At 35.6% G+C, this 20,950-nt stretch overlaps 1 protein-coding gene across 4 annotated transcripts in view; it reads right to left on the minus strand.

The window, feature by feature from the left end:
- Window positions 1-18,054: 18,054 nt before the first annotated feature.
- Mark1 (microtubule affinity regulating kinase 1) overlaps window positions 18,055-20,950 on the minus strand; it is a 130,720-nt gene continuing 127,824 nt past the window's right edge. For 2 of the 4 annotated variants that reach the window (XM_071600055.1, XM_027934737.2), the window contains exon 17: window positions 18,056-20,409. In XM_071600055.1, coding sequence (XP_071456156.1) covers window positions 20,055-20,409 — 355 coding nt within the window. In that variant the 3' untranslated portion in view covers window positions 18,056-20,054. Of the gene's footprint in view, window positions 20,410-20,950 lie in introns of all 4 variants that reach the window. The other 2 variants (XM_071600056.1, XM_027934736.3) reach the window with 2 other exon arrangements.

Raw genomic sequence — 20,950 nt, forward strand, 5'->3', positions numbered from 1 at the left:
TAGGGGGTTGCTATGGGTCCTCACCTAGCCTGAGTCAGGGACACCTGGCACCACAGATCTCTCCTGTTATTTGTAGATAAACAACTCAGCAGGGTGGATATGTGCCTAGGAGTGCTCTGTGGGTCTTTCCAAGGACAAGGGTCACGCCCCCCCACCACTTCCTTGGACAGGCTTTGAGATAGAAGCTGTTTTCAAAAATGGAGTCACATCAGTTTCTCACTACCATGTGAGGATACAGCAAGAAACTGAATCTGCCAGCATCTTGATCTTGGACTTCCTGGCCTCCAGAATTGTGAGAAATAAACTTCTATTGTTTATAAACTATCCAGTTGGTGCTATTTCAATAGAGTTACCCGAATAGACTAAGAACAAACTGTTTCTCCTTGTGAAGACAAGATTTGATACAAGAAATTCAGTGCTTCCAAATCACCCAAAGGACAGGAAAAGCAGACTGTAGTCCAGGCCACCTCCAGTGTAACTCCACAAAAGCTGTTGCCTGTGCCACAGTCAGGAGGTTGGGACACCAGGAGGCTCCCCTGGAGCTGTTGGCTGTAAGGACACACCACCTCCGATGCCATTTAGGAATCCTCCCCACCCCCCAGTTAGCTACAGCCCCACCATACCTGTGTATTAGTCTGCTAGGGCTTCTATAACAATGTTATTGTAGTCTGGGAGGCTTAAGCTACAGAAATTTATTTTCTCACAGTCCTGGAAGCTAGAAGTCAGAGAGCTCAAAGTGTCAGATGTTTGGTTCTCCTGAGGCCTCTTTCCTTGACTTGCATATGGCCACCTTCTTTCTGTGTCTTCACATGCCCTTTCCTCTCTGAACGCATTCCTGGTGCCTTTTTCTATAAGAACATCAGTCTTAGTGGATTACCACCCCACCCTTATGACCTCATTTAACCTTAATTACCTCTTCAAAGGCCCTTCCTCCAAATACAGTCACCTCCTAAGGTACTGGGAGTGAGGGCTTTAACATAAATTTTGGGGAAACACAACTTATTTCATAACAATCCTTGGGGCTGCACTGGCAAAACCCAGACACCCCTGCCCTGTCTCTTCACATCCCTAAGACTGGACCAAACACTGGCATTCTGGCACTTAAAAAACCAGTCCTGCAGGACTGCTTGCTAGCAGAAGCAATTCCAATAGTGGAAGCAAAGTTTCCGTTCTACTCCTTCCAGAACTCTTGGGAGTCACCTGATTAGCCTAAGCTAACTTGCTTAATTTTCTTGAGTTCCCAAGGGAGCCTGAAGCATGCTTTTTTATTTTTATTTCTCCTCCTCCTCCTCCTCCTTCTTTTTTTAACTTCCTAGCCTCTAAACTCTAGAAGGAAGGAAGGAAGGAAAGAAGGAAGGAAGGAAGGGAGGGAGGAAGGAAGTTGAAGGACAATCCACATCACCCGCCACTGGAATCTTTCTTTATTAGTAAGAATTAGTAAGCTACCGTTCAAAGGAGATAAGACACTGGAGAGCTGAGATTCATGAAAATGTATTACCTGTGATTGAGTTAAAAAAATGTTTCGATATCTCAGAGGCTTAAGAACAATTACTTACATGAAATAACTTGCGCAGAAACAGTTATGGATATTTTTCCATTTGTAGACATATAAAAATCTTTTGTAATAAATGTGTAAATTGAGAGAGAGATAATATGAACCTGAAGTTGTATAAATTAAAGTTATTTAAAATTATTAGGTTTTTTTTTTACAGGATAGATTTAGTTGGAAAAAGAAATATAACTTTGGAGCTGATAAGAACGGGTTATAAACCATGAAACAGGAACCACCATTTATCCCAGTTATCCCACTCCTGGAATATACCTAAAAGACTTAAAATCACCATACTGTAGTGAGGTGGCCACATCAATGTTCATAGCAGCTCAATTCACAATAGCTTAGTTATGGAACCAACTTAGGTGCCCTTCAGTAGATGAATGGATAAAGAAAATGTGGTACATATACACAATGGAATATTGCTCAGCCATAATGAAGAATAAAATTATGGCATTTGCCAGTAAATGGATGAAACTGGAGACTCAATCAATCAAACAATGATTCAGCACAAAAATGAAAAGTTATGGTATCCCCAATTTTTGCAGATACAGAAGCAAAGTAGCAGGGTACAAAAGAAGTTATTAAAACAATTTTTTTTATCATAACGTTGATGCTTCTGTTTTGTGGAAGGCACCTAGGAAGACAGATACCCTCAAGGAGATGAAGCTTCCTGTTAAACTCTCATTCATGCTGTCTCTCCAATACATGCAAAAAATCTTCCATCACACATCACTGTGCAACTACAGGCAGGAGAAATGGTCCACTTCTTTAGAATAAATGAAAGACATTTCAGATATAAGCCAATATCACTTATCAAGCGATGTAAGCCAAGTGATATAAGCCAATCCCAAAAAACCAAAGGCCAAACGTTCTCTCTGGTTGTGGATGCTTATTCACAATAGGTGAGGTGGGTGAGTGGAGGTTCACCAGATTGAATGGAGGCAATGGGCAATGGGAGGAAGGAAGGAGGGTATGGGAATGGGAAAGACAGTAGAATGAATTGGACATAACTTTCCTATGTTCATATATGAATACATGACCAGTATAACTCCACATCAAGTACAATCACAAGGATGGGAACTTATACTCCATGTATGTATGATATGTCAAAATACATTCTACTGTTATGTATAACTAAGAAGAAGAACAACAACAACAACCCATGAAACAGGATAATAGGTTTAATTTTCCAAAGACTGCAACTTAAAAATGTGTGTGTATGTGTGTGTGTGGCAGTTTTTAATCCCAGCTAAGCCTTGATTTTTTTTTTTTTTAGCAATCTAAAAAGGGAGGATGATAAACCACCACCTTTTTTAGGTTAAACACTTTATTTTCTAAAAGATTATTTTCTAATTTGAGACCTCCTCTCATAAATGCCTTTTAGTTCAAAAGGTGATCAAAATCAATGGCATAATAAGAAAAAAATGAACTTTGCATTTAAGTTTTTTGCCAAAGTATATATGATAATCATGCAGGTCCTATAAAATGCAAAATCTGGAATTTCAGGCAGGGCACATTTGTATATCACCTAAGGGGTGAGATTTCTGCACCAAAAAGAAAGGGATTTGAGGCAAATATAAACATAGGGTTGCGGGTAAAGGTGTTAAAACTGAAATTTGCTAAAATCAGAAATCAGGACCCTTGCATATATAGTTTCTTCTTGGAATCTGAAGAATTAAAAAAAAAATTATGTCTTGTTCCCAGAGACAGCAACTTCTTCCTGTGTCCGTGGACACAGTGAAGGGCTGATCACTGAGACCCACCAAGAATTGGCTGAGCCTGGGCTGGGGGGGTCCCGGGGTCTAATTAGACTGCATTCAAGTCTGTTAGCTCAAACCTTCTAACCTCTGCCATCACTGTCCAGGGTAGGGACTGGAGGGCAGAGTCTGAGTTTTGGGTCACCTCTGTACAAATACGGGAGGAAGCACACAGGCTCCTGGCTTTGCTGGAGCCTATCCTGGGTGGAGCAGCTTTCTCAGCATAACTCTGGGAATGAGAAGGATGACTTTCAGGGTTGGAAAATTTTTTATTGAGTGCTTTTTTCAGATTCCTCTCTGTCTTGCCAGCCCACACTGTAGCTAAAAGCTTACCTGGCTTCTCCTTACCTTTTAAGTGCCAAGCAAGCTCACTTTCTGCACACCTGCACCCAGAGCAGCAACTCGTGCAGGTTTGGAAACTGCCAGGGTGGGGGCTCACCCATGAAAGTCCTGTCCATTTTTGAAATCTGGCTTTTAATTTGTGTGTGCATAGATTTAGACCTGTGCTATTATTAGATTGAAAAGCCCTTTGAAACATTCTACATCAGAAGCAGAATCTGAAGTCTCTGGAGGATCATGTTTTAAAGGATACTACCTGACATTTAAAATAATTCTTTAATGATATAATGAAATTGTATCTTATTTGGGTGTATTTATCTAAAAGACCAGAGTATTTGGAAGACTACTGAGCCATCTGTGCTTAATAATATGTATAATAGAAAAATATGTGTATGGGGCTAGGATTGTGGCTCAGTGGTAGAGCACTTGCCTAACATGTTCGAGGCCCTGGGTTCGATCCTCAGCACCACATAAAAATAAATAAAATAAAGGCATTGTGTCCAACTACAACTAAAAAATAAATATTAAAAAAGAAAGAAAAATATATGTATAGCGAAATAGGTCAGATTTATGACCTTATAAGTTAAAATAATATTTTGGACAAGATCCAAAATCCCTGCATTCATGTTTTCTCCCTTACCCACAGAATGCCATTGTAATATGTATATTATTAGAACACACACATGTATATCTAACACACACACATGCATATACTAACAGCACAAAGCCACACTGTGTGGTATCCAGTGGGTCTCCAATATCAGTGTCCCCTGAAAGAAACTGGGACTTAGAAAATCAGCTGATTGTACTTCTGGGGCCAAGAATGTACAAAATGGTCCTGGAATAGTTTGTTGTCCCAAACCAAAAACACTTTAAAATTTGTGTGCATTTTGGTCAAAACTGTCAAATTTTGTTAAGGCTACATGAGCTGATTCAAGGGCTCTTTTGGCTAAATTGTGACTTTCTGAGCACCAAAGAAAGAACTAATGACTACAAATAGTTCAAACAGATTATATTGGTGGAAGCTATGAGTTCACCACAGTGTTTTGGGGGAAAAGATATAGCACAAAGACGATACAGCTCTAAAAGACTGTCATTTTGTGATGCCATTTTAATATCCCTAAGTGCTTTGGCCCTGCTAGACTCATACAAAATGAGAAAAAATGGAGAATTCCAAATCCCCCAAAATTTATGAAAGCATCACATAAGGACGTGAGGGATCCAATGGAATGGAATTAAGGTGTCTTTGTAGCCTGATGGAAAAACAATTAAATAACAAGAGTGAATGAAAAAAATGCAAAATCCCACTGAAGCAGGGAAGGATGTTTGCCTGAAATAAGATATGGTATTTGTTGAACCTAAGGAATGATGACTATAAGATCAAGTGCTTTTGGGGAGACATTGGAGCTCCTGCCCTTCAGCCAGGTCCATAGGTTTCCAACTCTTGTGGGCTGCAGCATACACTCTGTGTCCTGGGCAGGGTGTTTTCTGACCTCTAGTGGTTCTCTCTGGTAATAACAGGGTATAACAATAACATCAACGTGTCAAAAAATAGAAAGAAATGGTATAACATTTGTGTGCCTTGGGCTGGAATTATTATCTCCATTCAATTTGGTAGCAGGAATTATCTCATACCAAGCAGAATCTTGGACAAGTGAGTTATTACTTAAATTCAGCTCGATGGAACAAGACTTTCTGAAGTTGGGTGTACAAAGAACAATGTGGTTGTTGGTTGTCTGGGATGATGCTGAAATAGCTAGCAGCACAGTAGGCTAGTATTCAACAGCCAGGGTTAAGACCTTGCTGATTTGGACCAACTCACTTAAACATCTTTGAACTGTTTTCCTTTCTTCCTTGTGAGAAAGGAGGCCATGAATGAATGGTTTCTCAGGCCTCATCTGTCTGTAATATTCGGAGAACAAAATGTTGAAGAGTTTAAAAATCAGAACTGATTTCTCAGTCTGGATATCTGTTTTCATAGTTAAGTTAAATCCCTTTAATGAACAGGATCATCCTTTCAAAAGAAGTAGGTTAAAGAAAATATTACAGCTCACATTTTAGAACTCAACATTTGAAGCTAAACTAACTGGATTAGTTCACCCTTTCCAGACCCTTTACAAACAGCTGAGAAAAAAAAAACTGTCTACTTTATTCCCATTCTGAGGTACTTAATAGTCAAATAATAATAATAATGTATTTTACGAAAGTCATCCTAATGTTTGCAAATTTGGAACTATTTGTTTTGAAAGGAGACCATCAAAGAGGTCCACTAAAATGAAGTTATTGGCACTAAGTGATATCTGCTAATTTTAGAAAACAGCAATTATATATAAAAGAATATATGTCTACCTAGGGTGAGTGTCTGGCTCCAATGAGCTTGGGTTATTCTTGTCTTTTAAATTAACATATATATATATATATATATATATATATATATATATATATATATACACACACACACACACACACACACACACACACACATACATATCAGTGTATTGAGTGTATCCACACTGTTGTTTAGGCAATCTTCAGAATTCTTCCTTTGCAGAACTGAAACTTTATATTCATTAAGCATGACTTCCCCATTTTTCCTTTTCACTGGTCACTTGGAACCACCAATCTACTTTGTCTCTATTAATTTGACTACTCTAGGTAGAAGAAACATATGATATTTGACAGGTTTATTTCATTTTGCATATTGTCCTCAAGGTTCATCCATGTTGTAACACATATCAATCCCCTGCCCTTTCAAGGCTGAATAGTATTTCATTACTTATTCCATTCCCTTTTGCTTATCCATTCATCTGTCAATGAACACTTGGATTGTTTCCACCTTTTGGCAAATGTAAAAAGTGCTGCTATGAACATGGGTGTACAAACATCTGGATGAGACCCTGCTTTCACTTCTTTTGGGGATATAATAAGAAGAGGCATTCTGGATCATAAGATAATTCTATTTCTTATTTTCTGAGAAATCATCATGCTGTTTTCCACAATGGCTGCACCATTTCCATCAGCAATTCACAAGGTTTCCAATTTTTGCACATCTTCCTCAAGACTTATTCTTTTCTGTTGATTGATAGCAGTCATCCTAATATACGTAACAGACAGACATGAGCAGTGGAAACATGAGGCTAAGGGGATAATTCTATAAACTAGGCCTTTTGTGCTGGCCTCCATATAGTTTCTTTTCTTTTTATTGGAGCATCATATTTGTACTAATTACTTGGATTCCTTTTGACATAAATATACATATAAGGAATTTGATTTCAATCCCCATACCCCTCTCCTTTCCTCCCTCCTCCCTCCCCCTTTTTTCTCCACTCTACTAGTAGATTTTCCTTTCACTCCTTTATTTATTTATTTATTTAATTGGTACTTCTACATATACATAAAGGAGATAGTTACTTTGGTATATTTATATATGTATAAAACATGATTCTGTTATATTCATTCCATATGTGCTTTCTTTTTTAAAATTTATTTTAATTTATTATATAGGACAGCAGAATGCATTATAATTCATACTACACATATAGAGCACAATTTTTCACATCTCTGGTTGTACACAGAGTTAGACCGTTCATGTCTTCATACATGTACTTAAGATAATGATGATCATCTCATTCCACCATCTTTCCTATCTCCATGCCCCCTCCCTTCCCTTCCCACCCCTTTGTCCTTTTAGTGAATCAACATCCTTATATCACAGAAAACATTTTGTATTTTTGGGGATTGGCTAACTTCACTTAGCATTATCTTCTCCAACTCCATCCATTTATCTGCAAATGCTAAAATTTTATTCTCTTTTAATGTGTACCTTTTTCCCCACATCCTCGCCAACACTTATTGTGGTTTGTCTTTATAATAGCTGCTATTCTGACTGAAGTGAGATGAAATCTTAGAGTAGTTTTGATTTGCATTTCTCTAATTGCTAGTGATGATGAACATTTTTTCATATATCTATCTGTTGATTGATTGTATATCATCTCTGAGAAGTGTCTGTTCAAGTCCTTGGCCCATTTATTGATTGGGTTTTTTTAAATTTTTTTTTTGGTGTTAAGATTTTTGAGTTCTTTATATTTCCTAGAGATTAGTGTTCTATCTGGCATGTGTGTGTGTGGTAAAAATTTGCTCCCAAAACATGAATGCTTTCTCTTTTTATTATTATTTTTATTTATATATGACAACGGAATGCATTATAATTCTTATTATACATATAAAGCACAATTTTTCATATCTCTGGTTGTATACAAAGTATATTTACAGATGAACTCAAACTAAAAAGTTTCTTCTCAGCAAAGTAAACAATATGTGAGGTGAATAGAGAACCTACATCTTAGGAACAAATTTTTACCCTTCACACAGCAGACAGAGCACTAATCTCTAGGATATTTAGAGAATTCAAAATGTTAAGCACCAGAAAAAACAAATAACTCAATCAATAAATGGGCCAAGGACCTGAACAGACATTTCTCAGAAGATGATATATGAAAAAATGTTCATCATCACTAGCAATTAGAGAAATGCAAACCAAAACCACTCTAAGATTTCATCTCACTCCAGTCAGAATTCAGCTTTGTTTATACAAACCCACACCAATATCCTCTTGCCATAGATAAGATAAGCCCTGGGCTTTAAGAGACCCCCAAGGGCTGCTGCCTTTCAGAATTCTGTAACACAGAGACACTCTTCACCATGCTGGTGAGTGGCACCCCTGAGACACGTAAGCCCCTCTCCCCAGCATATTTTCTTGCCCTTTCTCCCTTTGAGCAGGGTCTCAAGCTGGATCTGAAAGGTCTCCGGCTCTGAAGGACTCCCCTCCATGAAACTTGACCAAGCTCATTGCATGCTACTGCATCTCCTGGCTCCAAATCAGTCCGATCTCCAAATTCCCTATGGCTATACTATACACAGATTTCCCCACAGCAAAAGGATGAAGGACATATGTCAAAATGGCTTATGAGATATTTCAGTTTTATTTTTTCTTCTTTTGGTTTGCCTATATTTTCATTAAACAGGTGTAATTTTTATAAGAAAAAATTTTTTAAAGGTTTTCTTTTTCTTTTTTTTGGGGGGGGCGGGTACTGGGGATTGAACCAAGGGGCAATTACCACTGAGCCACAACCCCAGCTGGTTTTATTTTTTATAAAAGGGGCATATGTAAATATTATTTTTATTGCTGTTCTAAATTATTTTATGACTTTTAGCTAGAAAAGTAACATTTTTAAGCCCAAAGTGAAATTTCTAAATTGCTTTAAATGGCCTTTGAGAAACTGAGCGAAACAGAAAAGGCGCCATGAGACTATAAAAACTAATCAATACTGATTCTAGAAAAATCTTTGAGTGGCTTAGGAATGAAACACTTAGGAAAATGAAAGGTAATTATTAGCAATTAGTGTTCATTAGGACAAACTATACCAGATAACCTTTCTTTTCCTCCTCCTTAACAATGAATATTGTAAAAAGTATTTCTGGATCTGTTTCAGTGAAATATTTGGCAAAATCAAAATATGAAGCTGTGAGTTAAATGATAAAAGATTTAGTAAGACTCCCAACTAGCTGAATGAAATACATGCAGTGTGTGTAAGACCCCACCGAGTGCAGGATGGAGTGGGAAGGGAGGAAGGAAGGCAGAGGAGGGGTGTGCTTTGGGACAGTGGTCATCTTTGTGCTCTTCTCTGTCACTACGGTAGCACTAACAGCATGGCCAGTTTTGGGAGAGAGCTTATATTAAATGCAGCATCATAAAGCCCATTCAATCTATGATATTTTGATTCTTGGATTGTTCATTATTAGTTAATCCGGAGATGGATAGTGATAATCTATACAAATTACTGGTGCAATTGAAAAATTTGTCCACAGTTTGGCACAGTGATATTAAACTTCAGAATGCTTCATAGAGAATTTAATTACTGATGGTATTAAGAAAAAAAATCAACTGAATATAACTCAGATTTCACTTTAATAGTATTTCAAGAATCTGTATGGAGTGCCAATTGGTTTGGTTTGTATGTAAAAAGACGTGAGTTGGATGTTATAAACATGTTTAAGAAAATCTTTGTCAGAAACACTAAGGGGGTGGGGTTTTCTCTTTTACTTGTTTTACTATTTTCATGGCACCATCTAAGTGAAAACACGACATACACAAGAGAGGTGCCAAGGCTCATGTTCATCAAAAGTCAACTTTGTTGCTGGGCACACACATGTAATCCAGCCACCTGGGAGGCTGAGGCAGGAGGATCACAAGTTCAAAGCCAGCCTTTGCAACTTAGCGAGGCCCTAAGCAACTTAGCAAGATCATGTCTTAAAATAAAAAAATAAAACGGGCTAGGGATGTGGCTCAGTGGTTAAGCACCCCTGAGTTCAATACCTAGTACCCCCCACCAAAAAAAAAAAAGAAAAAGAAAAAGTCAGCCTTGTTTAATTTCATATTTTAATTTTTAGTGTAATACCACTAAAATTTTAAACATTGTTCCTTCTTAGAAAGGCAATCATCAAGATTGAAATGCTATTTCCTGTGTATGTATTAGCATTAACTGCTTAGTGTAAGCTGAGCCAGCAACAGTTACTAAGAATCTACAGAACCACCATACACCAAGGCTTTTGTAATTGGATAAACATTTTTTAAAAAGACAGATGACACACACTTAGACACACTGCATGTATTTCACTCAGCTAGTTGGGAGTCTTACTAAATCTTTTATCATTTAACTCACAGCTTCATATTTTGATTTTGCCAAATATTTCACTGAAACAGATCCAGAAATACTTTTTACAATATTCATTGTTAAGGAGGAAGAAAAGAAAGGTTATCTGGTATAGTTTGTCCTAATGAATACTAATTACTAATTTACACAACCACCATACACCAGGGCTTTTGTAATTGGATAAACATTTTTTAAAAAGACAGATGACACACATATAATATTCTATATCTACAAATTTTTAGATTTATTCGTATCCTACTGTAGTATGTTCTCAGAGCCTTGAAAAACTAATGATTTTTAAACTTTTTATATAGTTGTACATAGCCAGCATGCCTTTATTTATTTTTTTAATGTGGTGCTAAGGATTGAACCCAGTACCTCACACATGCTAGGCAAGTGCTCTGCTACTGAGCTACGTACCCAGCCCCCAAACTAGTGATTTTTAATGGTTTTATTTCCCCAGATGATTCATCTTTATCATATATTCTCCTCTTTCACATACCTCATTTCACACTCATGAAAATATATTGTGATGTTCTGTTACATAAGTGAAAAGTGCAAATTATTACAGACCCATGAGATGAATTAAAAAAAAAAAAACATCTTTTTACCATTCTGGCTTTAAAAAAATTTTAAATGCTAATGTAGCTAAGTTTCAACATAAGTGTATAATCTGATTTTTGTAATAAATTTTAGTTGGAATATTAACTTAGATAAAAAAATTATATACTCCCCAAATAAATCATGAGAATTCATCTTTAATGTTTCCAAATCTATAGACTCAGGCCATGTGATCATAACATTTAAAGACATCTATAGAGAAATACAAATCAAACTACTCTAAGACATCATCTCACTCCAGTAAGGCTGACAGCTATTATGAAGATAAACAACAGTAAGTGTTGGAGAGGATGTGGGGAAAAAGGTACACTCATACATTGCTGGTGGGACTGCAAATTGGTGCAGCCAATATGGAAAGCAGTATGGAGATTCCTTGGAAAACTGGGAATGGAACCACCAATTGACCCAACTATCCCTCTCCTGGGTTTATACCTAAAGGGCTTAAAAATAGCATACAACAGGGACACAGCCACATCAATGTTTATAGCAGCATGATTCACAATAGCTAAACCATGGAGCCAACCTAGATGCCCTTCAGTGGATGAATGGATAAAAAAAAAGTGGCATACATATATAATGGAATTTTACTCAGCAATAAAAGAGAATAAAATCATGGCATTTGCAGGTAAATGGATGGTGTTGGAGAAGATAATGCTAAGTGAAGTTAACGAATCCCCAAAAAACAAATGCTGAATGTTTTCTCTGATATAAGGAGGCTGACTCACAGTGGGGTAGAGAGGGGGAACATGGGAGGAATAGATGAATTCTAGATAGGGCAGAGGGGTGGGAGGGAAAGGGAGGGAGCAGGGGATTGGCAAGGATGGTGGAATGTGATAGACATCATCATCCAAAGTACATGTATGAAGACATGAATTGGTGTCAACATAATTTATATACAACCAGAGATATGAAAAATTGTGCTGTATACATGTAATAAGAATTGTAATATATTCCACTGTCATTTATTTTTTTTAAATCAATAAAAATAAATAAAAAATTTACTTGGTATTCTCACAAATACTAATCATTGGATTATGACTATATGTTCTTTACTTTAGTTACTGATCACGTCCTGAATCAACAACACTCACACATGCCAACAACATCCGTATCTGCCTTCATATCCAGATCCAGCTTCTCACCCGAGGTTCAGTTTATAATCTCATGTCTGCAGGACATCTCATTCAATGTCCGTCACTTCTACCTGCTATTGGTTACTGCACGAAGAAGGAGTCTGTTAAACAGAGAAGATACATTTGATCTTATCCTGTGATTTCAGGATTTTAAGCATGAAAGCATACTTCTTATTTTTTCCTTTATATATTTATTTGGTGGTAGTGGGAATTCAAATCAGAGCCCTGCACATGCTAAGCAAGTGCTCTATCGAAGTACATCCCCAAGCCCTTCTTTTCACATCTAAATCAGGCAACTTACCATTTTTCCCTTAGATTTTATTATAATATTTAATTTACAACAAAGTGGAGGAAATTTTGTAATAAACATCTGAAGACTTATCACCTACATTTGACCACTTACATTTTTACTAGGCTTATTTTCTCACATATATTTTCATATCTCCATCATCCTATCCATATTATTTTTTATGCATTTCAAAGTTAACTGCAGACATAAGGTTTAATTCACATTGCCCTGATGTCTGATGATGCTCATCACTTACTTCATGTGCTTACTGTCCTCTCATATATCTTTTTTTAAGCAACATCAATCATTCCTTTTATTTTAGGTATATTATTGTTTGGCAAATATCAAATCCCTCCCCCTTAACCACCATGATAAGAGTATACTTTCCTACTTACATATTTTGTTTTGGGGGTGGATACTGGGGATTTAACCACTGAGCTACATCCCCAGCCCTTTTTTTTTTTGACATCTAAATTGCTTAAGTTGCTTAGGGTCTTGCTAAGTTGTTGAGGCTGGCCTTGAACTTATGATCCTCCTGTCTCAGCTTCCCAACTACTGGGATTACAGGCATGCACCATTAACACTTGGCTACTTATATTTTTAAAGAATTTTAAAAATTGGTGTATTATAATTATACATAATAGTGGAATTCATTGCGACACAAATGGGTTTCTCGTAGACAGCATATGGTTGAGTCTTGACTTCTTTTAAATCAAATCTAAAAATTTCAACCTTTGCATTGAAGTTTTTAGACCATTTAAATCTATTATAATTTAAATCTATTGTAAATGGTTGTGTTTAAAACCGCCACTTGCTATGTTTTCTGATCTGTTCTTCTGTCCGCCCCCCACCCCCTGCTTTTTTTTTTTTGCCTTTTTTCTTATGTCTTGAGGATAATTGTTCCAATTTTTAAAAATTTTTAATTGACAAGTAAAATTTTATACATTCACACATTGGCAAGTAAAATTTATCAATGTATAATTTACAACACTGTATATTTTTTAAATAAAATTTTTACATTTTATCAACATTTTGATACATGTTATATAATGTATGTATGCATATGGAATGAGCCAAATCAAACTATTTAGTATATACATTATCTCTCATACTTAACTTTTCTTTTGTTGGTGTATGCGTAATGAGAACACTTAAAATCTACTCTTAGCACTGTTTAATTGTACAACATATGGTTATAACATACAGGCAACATGATAACCACGATGTACAATAGATCTCTTGAATTTATTCATCTTAACTGTAATTTTCTGTTCTTTTACCAATATTTTCTCAATTCAACTCCAAGGTTCTAATTACCATTATTTTACTCTGAGTTTTACTTTTAGATTCCACAAATTAGTGAGATCAAGCTGTGTTTGTCTGTGTCTAGTACATTTCACTTAATATACAGGTTCATCCATGTCATCACAAATCACAGAATTTCCTTCTTTTTTAAAGGCAGAATAGTACTCCATTGTATGAATAGACAACACATTTGGTATTTGTTCATCTATGATGTACACTTAAGTTGACTCCATACTTTAGTTATTGTAAATAATGCTGCAATGAATGCAGAAATGCAGGTATTTTTTTATTGCTTTTTTTTTTTTTAGTTATACAAGACAGTAGAATCCATTTTGACATAATTATAAAAGCATGGAATGTATCTTGTTCTAATTCAGTCCCCAGTACCTTCTCTCCCCTTCCCTGTGCATCTTCCCCTTTACTGATCTTTCTGGGAGTGCAGATATTTCTTTGATATTCTGACATCATAACCTTTGGATATACACTCAGAAGTGGGACTGCTGGATCATATAGTTCCACTTTCCCACCAAATATATACAAGGATTCCCTCATCTCTACGTACTCACCAACACTTACCTTTTGTTTTTTGATTAAAAAGGTTATGAGGGCTGGGAAGAATGCTTGCCTCGCATGTGTGAGGCACTGGGTTCAATTCTCAGCACCACATATGAATTTTTAAAAAGGGTCCATCAACAACTAAGAAAATATTAAAAAGGAAGATTATGAGATGTGATTGTGGTTTGAATTGCATTTCCATGATGATTAGTGATTTTGAGCATTTTTTTCAGATGCCCGTTGACATCTAGATGTCTTCATTTGTGAGCATATACATTATCTATTCAGGTCCCTTGCCCATTTTTAAATTGGGTTGTTTTCTTAGAGATGTGTTCCTTACATATTTTATATATTAACTCCTTATCAGCTATATAGTTTACAAAGAGATCCATTCCTTGGTCTATCTCACTTGGCTGATTGTTTCCTTAGCTTAAAGGAACTTTTTAGATCAATGTAATCCCAAGAATGCTAAAATCTATCTCCTTTGTTGACTTATTAGCTGTAATTTATGTATTTTTGGTGGTATACAGCATACAACTTTAATTTATAACCCATTTTAAAGTGGTATTAAACTAATATATATATATATATATATATATATATATATATATATATATATATATATATATATATATATATATAAAAGCTTTGTAAAAAACATTCAGGCTTTTGTGCTATATTATCCTAAGTTTTAATTTTACATGTTGTGTATCTCAATACATTGTTATTGTTTTTACTCTTAACATGGTTGGTATTTAGGGTATTCTTTTTTCTTTTGAGTAGATACAGATTTCCATCCAGTGTATTTTTCCTTTTGCTTGAAGGATTTCCTTTAACATTTCTTGTAGTACATGTCTACTATTGATAAATTCTTTTATAAATGTATAACTTACAACACTGTATACTTTTATATAAAATTTTTACATTTTATCAACATTTTGATACAGTATATAATGTATGTATGCATTATGGAATGGGCCAAATCAAACAAACTATTTAGCGTATACTTTATCTCTCATACTTAACTTCTGTGTTTTGCACATACAAAACACCTTTATATTGGAAAGAAATTTTATTTGGTATATAATCCTACTTTTATTTTCTTCCATTGTTTTCTGGTTTGCACTGTATCTGACAAGAATTTGTTATTCTTATCTTTGTTCTTTGTTCTGCAATGAATCCCCTCATCCTGTGGTGTGGGCCTGGTTTTATTTCAATCACTAGTTTTAAGGTAACTTGTGATATGAAAACTTGTGTTCTTCATTGGTGTTTATTAAACATTTTGGGTCTGCAGGCTTATGTTCTAGCACATTTTGAACAATTATGGCTATTACATCTTCAAATGGTTGGTTGTTTTGCCTCCCTATTCCTCCCTGATACACTATTTTTCTGGTTTCATTTTGGATAGTTTCCATTCTGTCTTTAAGTCCACTATCTTTTCTTCTACAATGTTTAATTTGCTAATTCCATCCAATGTGTTCTCGGAAATGGTAATTTTCATTTCTAGATATCTGAATTGTTTTTTATACCACTCACTTCTCTATTTCCCTTCAATTTTCCTCTAACCTCTTAAACATAGTTCCAATTGTTTTAATGTCTTTGTCTACTAATTCTACCACCTCTTCCATTTCTGGGTCAGTGTTCATGGATGTTTTTGCCCCACTCCTCATTCCAGATTGTACTTTTTTGCACATCTGCATGCAGGATAATCTTGAACAGATGCTAGATATGGTGAAGGTTAGTTACTCATTGGATGATATGCATTTTGTGTTCCTGTACATATTCTTGAAATTTGTTCTGAAACTATTAGAGACATTTATCCTTGTGGATATAGCATTGTTAAGCAGGACCGAAGGAATACTACTACTACTGAGGAAAATTTATCAACACTATACCCACTGCTCCATGAATTACGAGGCTTTCTACCATGGCCGGCTAGAGTATATGCACTCTTGCATGAGACATGATTTTTCCTTCTAATACTTTCAGGTGGCTCCTTCTCTGGCTTCAGATAGTTTCTTCACATGCATGTTCCCATCTCTGCAGATTTCTGGAGCTTTTTGTACAGCTCCAGTTCTCTACCCTGCGGATTGTCTTAGCCTCTCCGATCTCAGTTCTGATTTCTTAAATAGGGAGGATACAGATTCCACACAGGTCCCTCAATTTCTTTGCCATAGATTGAAAATCCTCTCAGGGTAGAGAGTTGGGTCAATAGTAAGCCTTCTTTCACTTCCTTCCTTTTAGGGATTATTGTCCTTTGTGGGCTGATATCCAACGTCTGGAAAACACTTTTTTGTTTTGATGACAACACTGTATGAAATTGTTATTTCATGTATTTTGTCTATTCATTGTAGGAGGGTAAGTGTACTACTCCTTGTTAGATAAAAATAGCTTTTATGGTGGTACTACTTGGAATTGAACCTGGGGCCTCATGCAAACTAGGGTTAGGGTTAGAAGTGTTGATATACAAGTTGAAAACCTGAATCACATCAGAAAGCTGCTTCTGCTATCCACTCATTTTTTTTTATAGTCCACAAATCCTACTTCTAATATCTTGTTGGCACATTTGTTGAAATACCTCTCAAATATACCCTTCTCTACATTTTTCAACCTTGGGTTGGCCATTCATCTATGCTATTTTATAGATATTTTACTGCTAATAACCTCTGAAAAGATCTTCTTGCCTTGTCTTCAACCCAGCACATAAATTTGTTATAGATTTTTTTAAAAACCCACTATTTCCTCAGAACTTAGAATCTGATATATATGTTCATACTTAAAAAAACAAACAACACCTTGCTGAATTAACGAATTACTCTTCTTTAACAATGATGTATTAGAAAATCTAGCAAATCTCATTGCTCCCCGCTAACCATATATCAAGTCAGTGAAGTTGAATGAGGCTGCAAATCAGTGCTTTGTATGATCTGTTAATCGATCCATGAGAAGCTTGCTGCCACCCAGAATATGTGGTTCATTTCTAACATGTGTCTGAAAACTCTCACTACCTTCAAGCCTTTTCTTGCATGTGTCTTCCATCTGGTGGGTCTTTTCCATTCTAACTCTGAAAAGGCTTTTCTTTCTGGTATCCATACAGAACCTACTCTTTTCTGAATTTCCACAGCACCTGTTGTCTGTGTTTGTCTCAGCACTTTCATAGTTCTCTATTTGAGTGGGTTTTTTTCGGTTGTGCACATTTACATTTTGTCTTCTCAAATGGATGAAAATCTTGGAGAGGTAGGAACCTTTTCTTACAATTCCTTTATACATCTTAAATAGAGATTTTAAAAATGAAGGCAGAGATCTAGATTAGTTTCACACAGGGTGACAGAATTTCTTACAATAAATTGGCAGCTAACTTATCATGTTGCATTTGTTGTTCACATGTGCAATGGTAGTTCCGATGAAAAGCACCTCATAATAAAGCCTTTTGAATTTAAAATCAAATTCTATCTTACAGAATATTACTGGGTCAATGTTCTGGAGTATATTTCATCTTATTATTTTTATTTAACAAATAAAATACTGTGCCCTCAGTTTCTACAAAATAATTAATTTAACATAAGGGATGTCATATCAAATAGTATTTCCATAGAAGCCAAGAAAATCCTGGTATCACATAGCCAGTTAATACACACTGGTATTTATAATGAAAACATTCAAAATTCCTCTAAGTCTTCAAAAATTATTTATGTTGTTATGAACACATAAAATGGAAATCTAAAGTAAATATCAAGATTTCATTTTTAGTTCAAAAAATAGTGAAGTAAAATTTCCTTTCACAAAACATAAGAGTTGGCCTGAGTGAGAAAATGTAAAAAATGTCAGTTTCTACCTGATGGAAAATGCCTGAAGTCTATCTATTTTTTGAAAAGTATTTAAATGAAAGGAATGCTTATTAAAAAAATTAAATCCTTCTCATAATGACATCTTGAAAACCTACTTAATTTTACTCCTTGCCAAGTAAATTTAGAACACATCAAATAAACTTCCCCTACAGAATATTTTTGTCCTAGTAAACAGGGAATTCACATTCTGATAAAGAGCCAAAGACAAGTGCTTTATTATGAGAACTGTTCAAGTAAAATTTCAGTGTGCACCAGTGAAAGTGAAGAAAGAACTGCATCGCTCGTTCTGAAGGACACTGGAGTATAAAGGGGCTACACAGTTTTGTTTTGCTTTTTCAAACATCACCCTTTGCTAAGGCAAAAATACACTTCATTTTTGAACAGAACTATTACAGAAGAAAGCTACATCACAGTACAGTACAGAATGTAAAATTCATCTTCGTCTGGAAGCCATTACAGAATGGCACATCACCTACACTTAGAGCTTTCCAGTGTAGGTTGGAACTACAGCATTTATCACAGCTTCATTTCTCTTTGATAAAATCTGAATACACTTTCTATTTCTCAAGAGTGTGCAGATGGGGCCCATATGTTGATATTACAGTAATTACAACATTAAATAACATTGCACAGTCAACCTCCAAGGCTAATTCAGTATAAAATAACAAGTATTAAAAGGTACCTTTACTAGTGGTTTTACATTGTATACATCACTAATTATGAAAGAAAAGTAGGCAAATGCCAATTACAAAGCTGCACATTATAGGCATAATGAAGAAGAATAAATACAAGAAATCTGGCAAAATACTGAAATCAAATGGGTTACGTGGGAACAAACTGAACAGCCACATAAGCGTAAATCATTGATAAACTGTCATAAATAGTATGTTTTGCTCACAGGTCTCTTAAGTACTTACAGAGGTTATAGAGGCAGGGGTGCATGGTGGTTGAAGAGGATGGGAGGAGAATGAAGCGAATGTTCCCAATGCCAGTTAATTCCTGAGGTGGCATTATTTCTTAACTGATGCATTGATCAACACTGTAAAGACGAGTTTGTGCTATGAAACAGTCCCAATATTATTACATTTCTGCAATTATATTGCAGTATTCTGAAGGCAGCTGACCTAAGTGACAGTTTACATTATAATAGTCAGTTGAAGTATTGATTCATTTCAATTTTGCTGCTATAATTAGCAGTGGGACAGAAAACACTTCAAAGTTCAAAAGAAACTTGGAATAGATTTAATTTTCCCCAGTACTTCCTAGCTCAAGCCAAAGCTATTATTTATTTTCACGTACTTTATTTTAAAAACTCTAAGTGCTGACACTGTAAACATTTTGTATCTTCTTAACTAAACCTTGTTTGATAACAAGGCTAAGAGCAAAGATAAGCAGGAATAATTCTGTGTATAATAAAGCTGATCAGCTTCTGATTTAATTTTCAATATGATTTTAAAATAATTTTTAAAAGTCCATGCTACAATTGTAAAGACTACTTTTGTGCACTTTTAATCCTGGACACAATTTTCAAAATTGCATGACGGAGGTAAGAATTTAAAAAACCCACCAAAATGTAAATAACAGGGAAAAAACATTTTCAACTCAAAGCATCAAATGTACATTTATGTGCAGAAATCTAGACAACTATACAAGTTTTTAAGCAATCATATTTTATTATACAACTCTATGAACAAAAAACGAACAGAAATACACAATATACTTACCTGTACATGTGAACCTACTTTTTAAGCTACAGATTTATTATAGTTCATACTGACTTTAATTTTACAGTTCATAACTATGTATAACCTTATTGCATTAAGGGCAAATTCTACATGGGGAGATTCACAGGTGGACCACATTAGGCATTACCAGTACATTCAAAAACTGTACCTCATTTATGAATGTATCTTCCCTGATCCTGTAAATTTGGATTTCTTTACAGCTTAAGCTCATTTGCTATTTTGGATGCAATGTTCTTGAAGGCAATAGAAGTCCCAGATATTCGCTTGAAACGAACCCCATTAAGTGACAGACGTGGCAGTTTGCAGACTTCCATCTCCCACTGCACGAGGCTATCCTGTCTAGCATCTCCATGGACACAGAAAAGCAAAAACCTCTCTTTTTGTTCATAATCACAGTTATTTGCATCTAACACTTTTCGGATTTCTCTCATCATGTCATTAGGGTCCATTGAACTAGTGGTCTTCATACTCCATGTGAACCGCAAAGAACGCGGCTTGGAATCTTTACCCTCTTCCTTGTCTCTTTCTTTTGCTTCCCCTGATGTACTTCTAGAAGCAGAGGGCAAAGGGAAAGAATGAAAACAGAATTCCATTCAGCAAAGAAATCAATACACAGATAAAAATATGAGTGATCACAACTTAGTGCCTAATAAAGCTATTCAACTTGTAGGTAGATAGAAAGATTCATGTTATCTCGCTACTACTACAGCAGACCTGAGGACGTAATCTGTTTTGACTTTCAGCATCACTCATCTAACATAGCATATTTTCTTAAATACATTTGTTTTTGGGAGACAAATTTGCAGCTTAAAATGAAGAACTGTTTTTTTTCAGTTTCCTTCCATATTTCTCTGTTCAAGTTTGCAAAAATAGATTCTCTATCTTCTACACACACACACACACACACACACACACACACACACACACACCAGGAACCGCTAGCAGGCACCATTCTGCTTGTAAACATATTTTTGAAATATAAAGAAAAATGTCCTCTTTTTCTGTCCTTTTTGAGTAGGAGGAATGTAATGACTATAGAGGAAAAGAGAATTATTTACACCTGGTAATGCTAAGAATGTTGTATTGTGTA

This window comes from Marmota flaviventris, chromosome 12 (genome assembly GCF_047511675.1).
Source record: "Marmota flaviventris isolate mMarFla1 chromosome 12, mMarFla1.hap1, whole genome shotgun sequence".
Classification (NCBI taxonomy): Eukaryota; Metazoa; Chordata; class Mammalia; order Rodentia; family Sciuridae; genus Marmota; species Marmota flaviventris.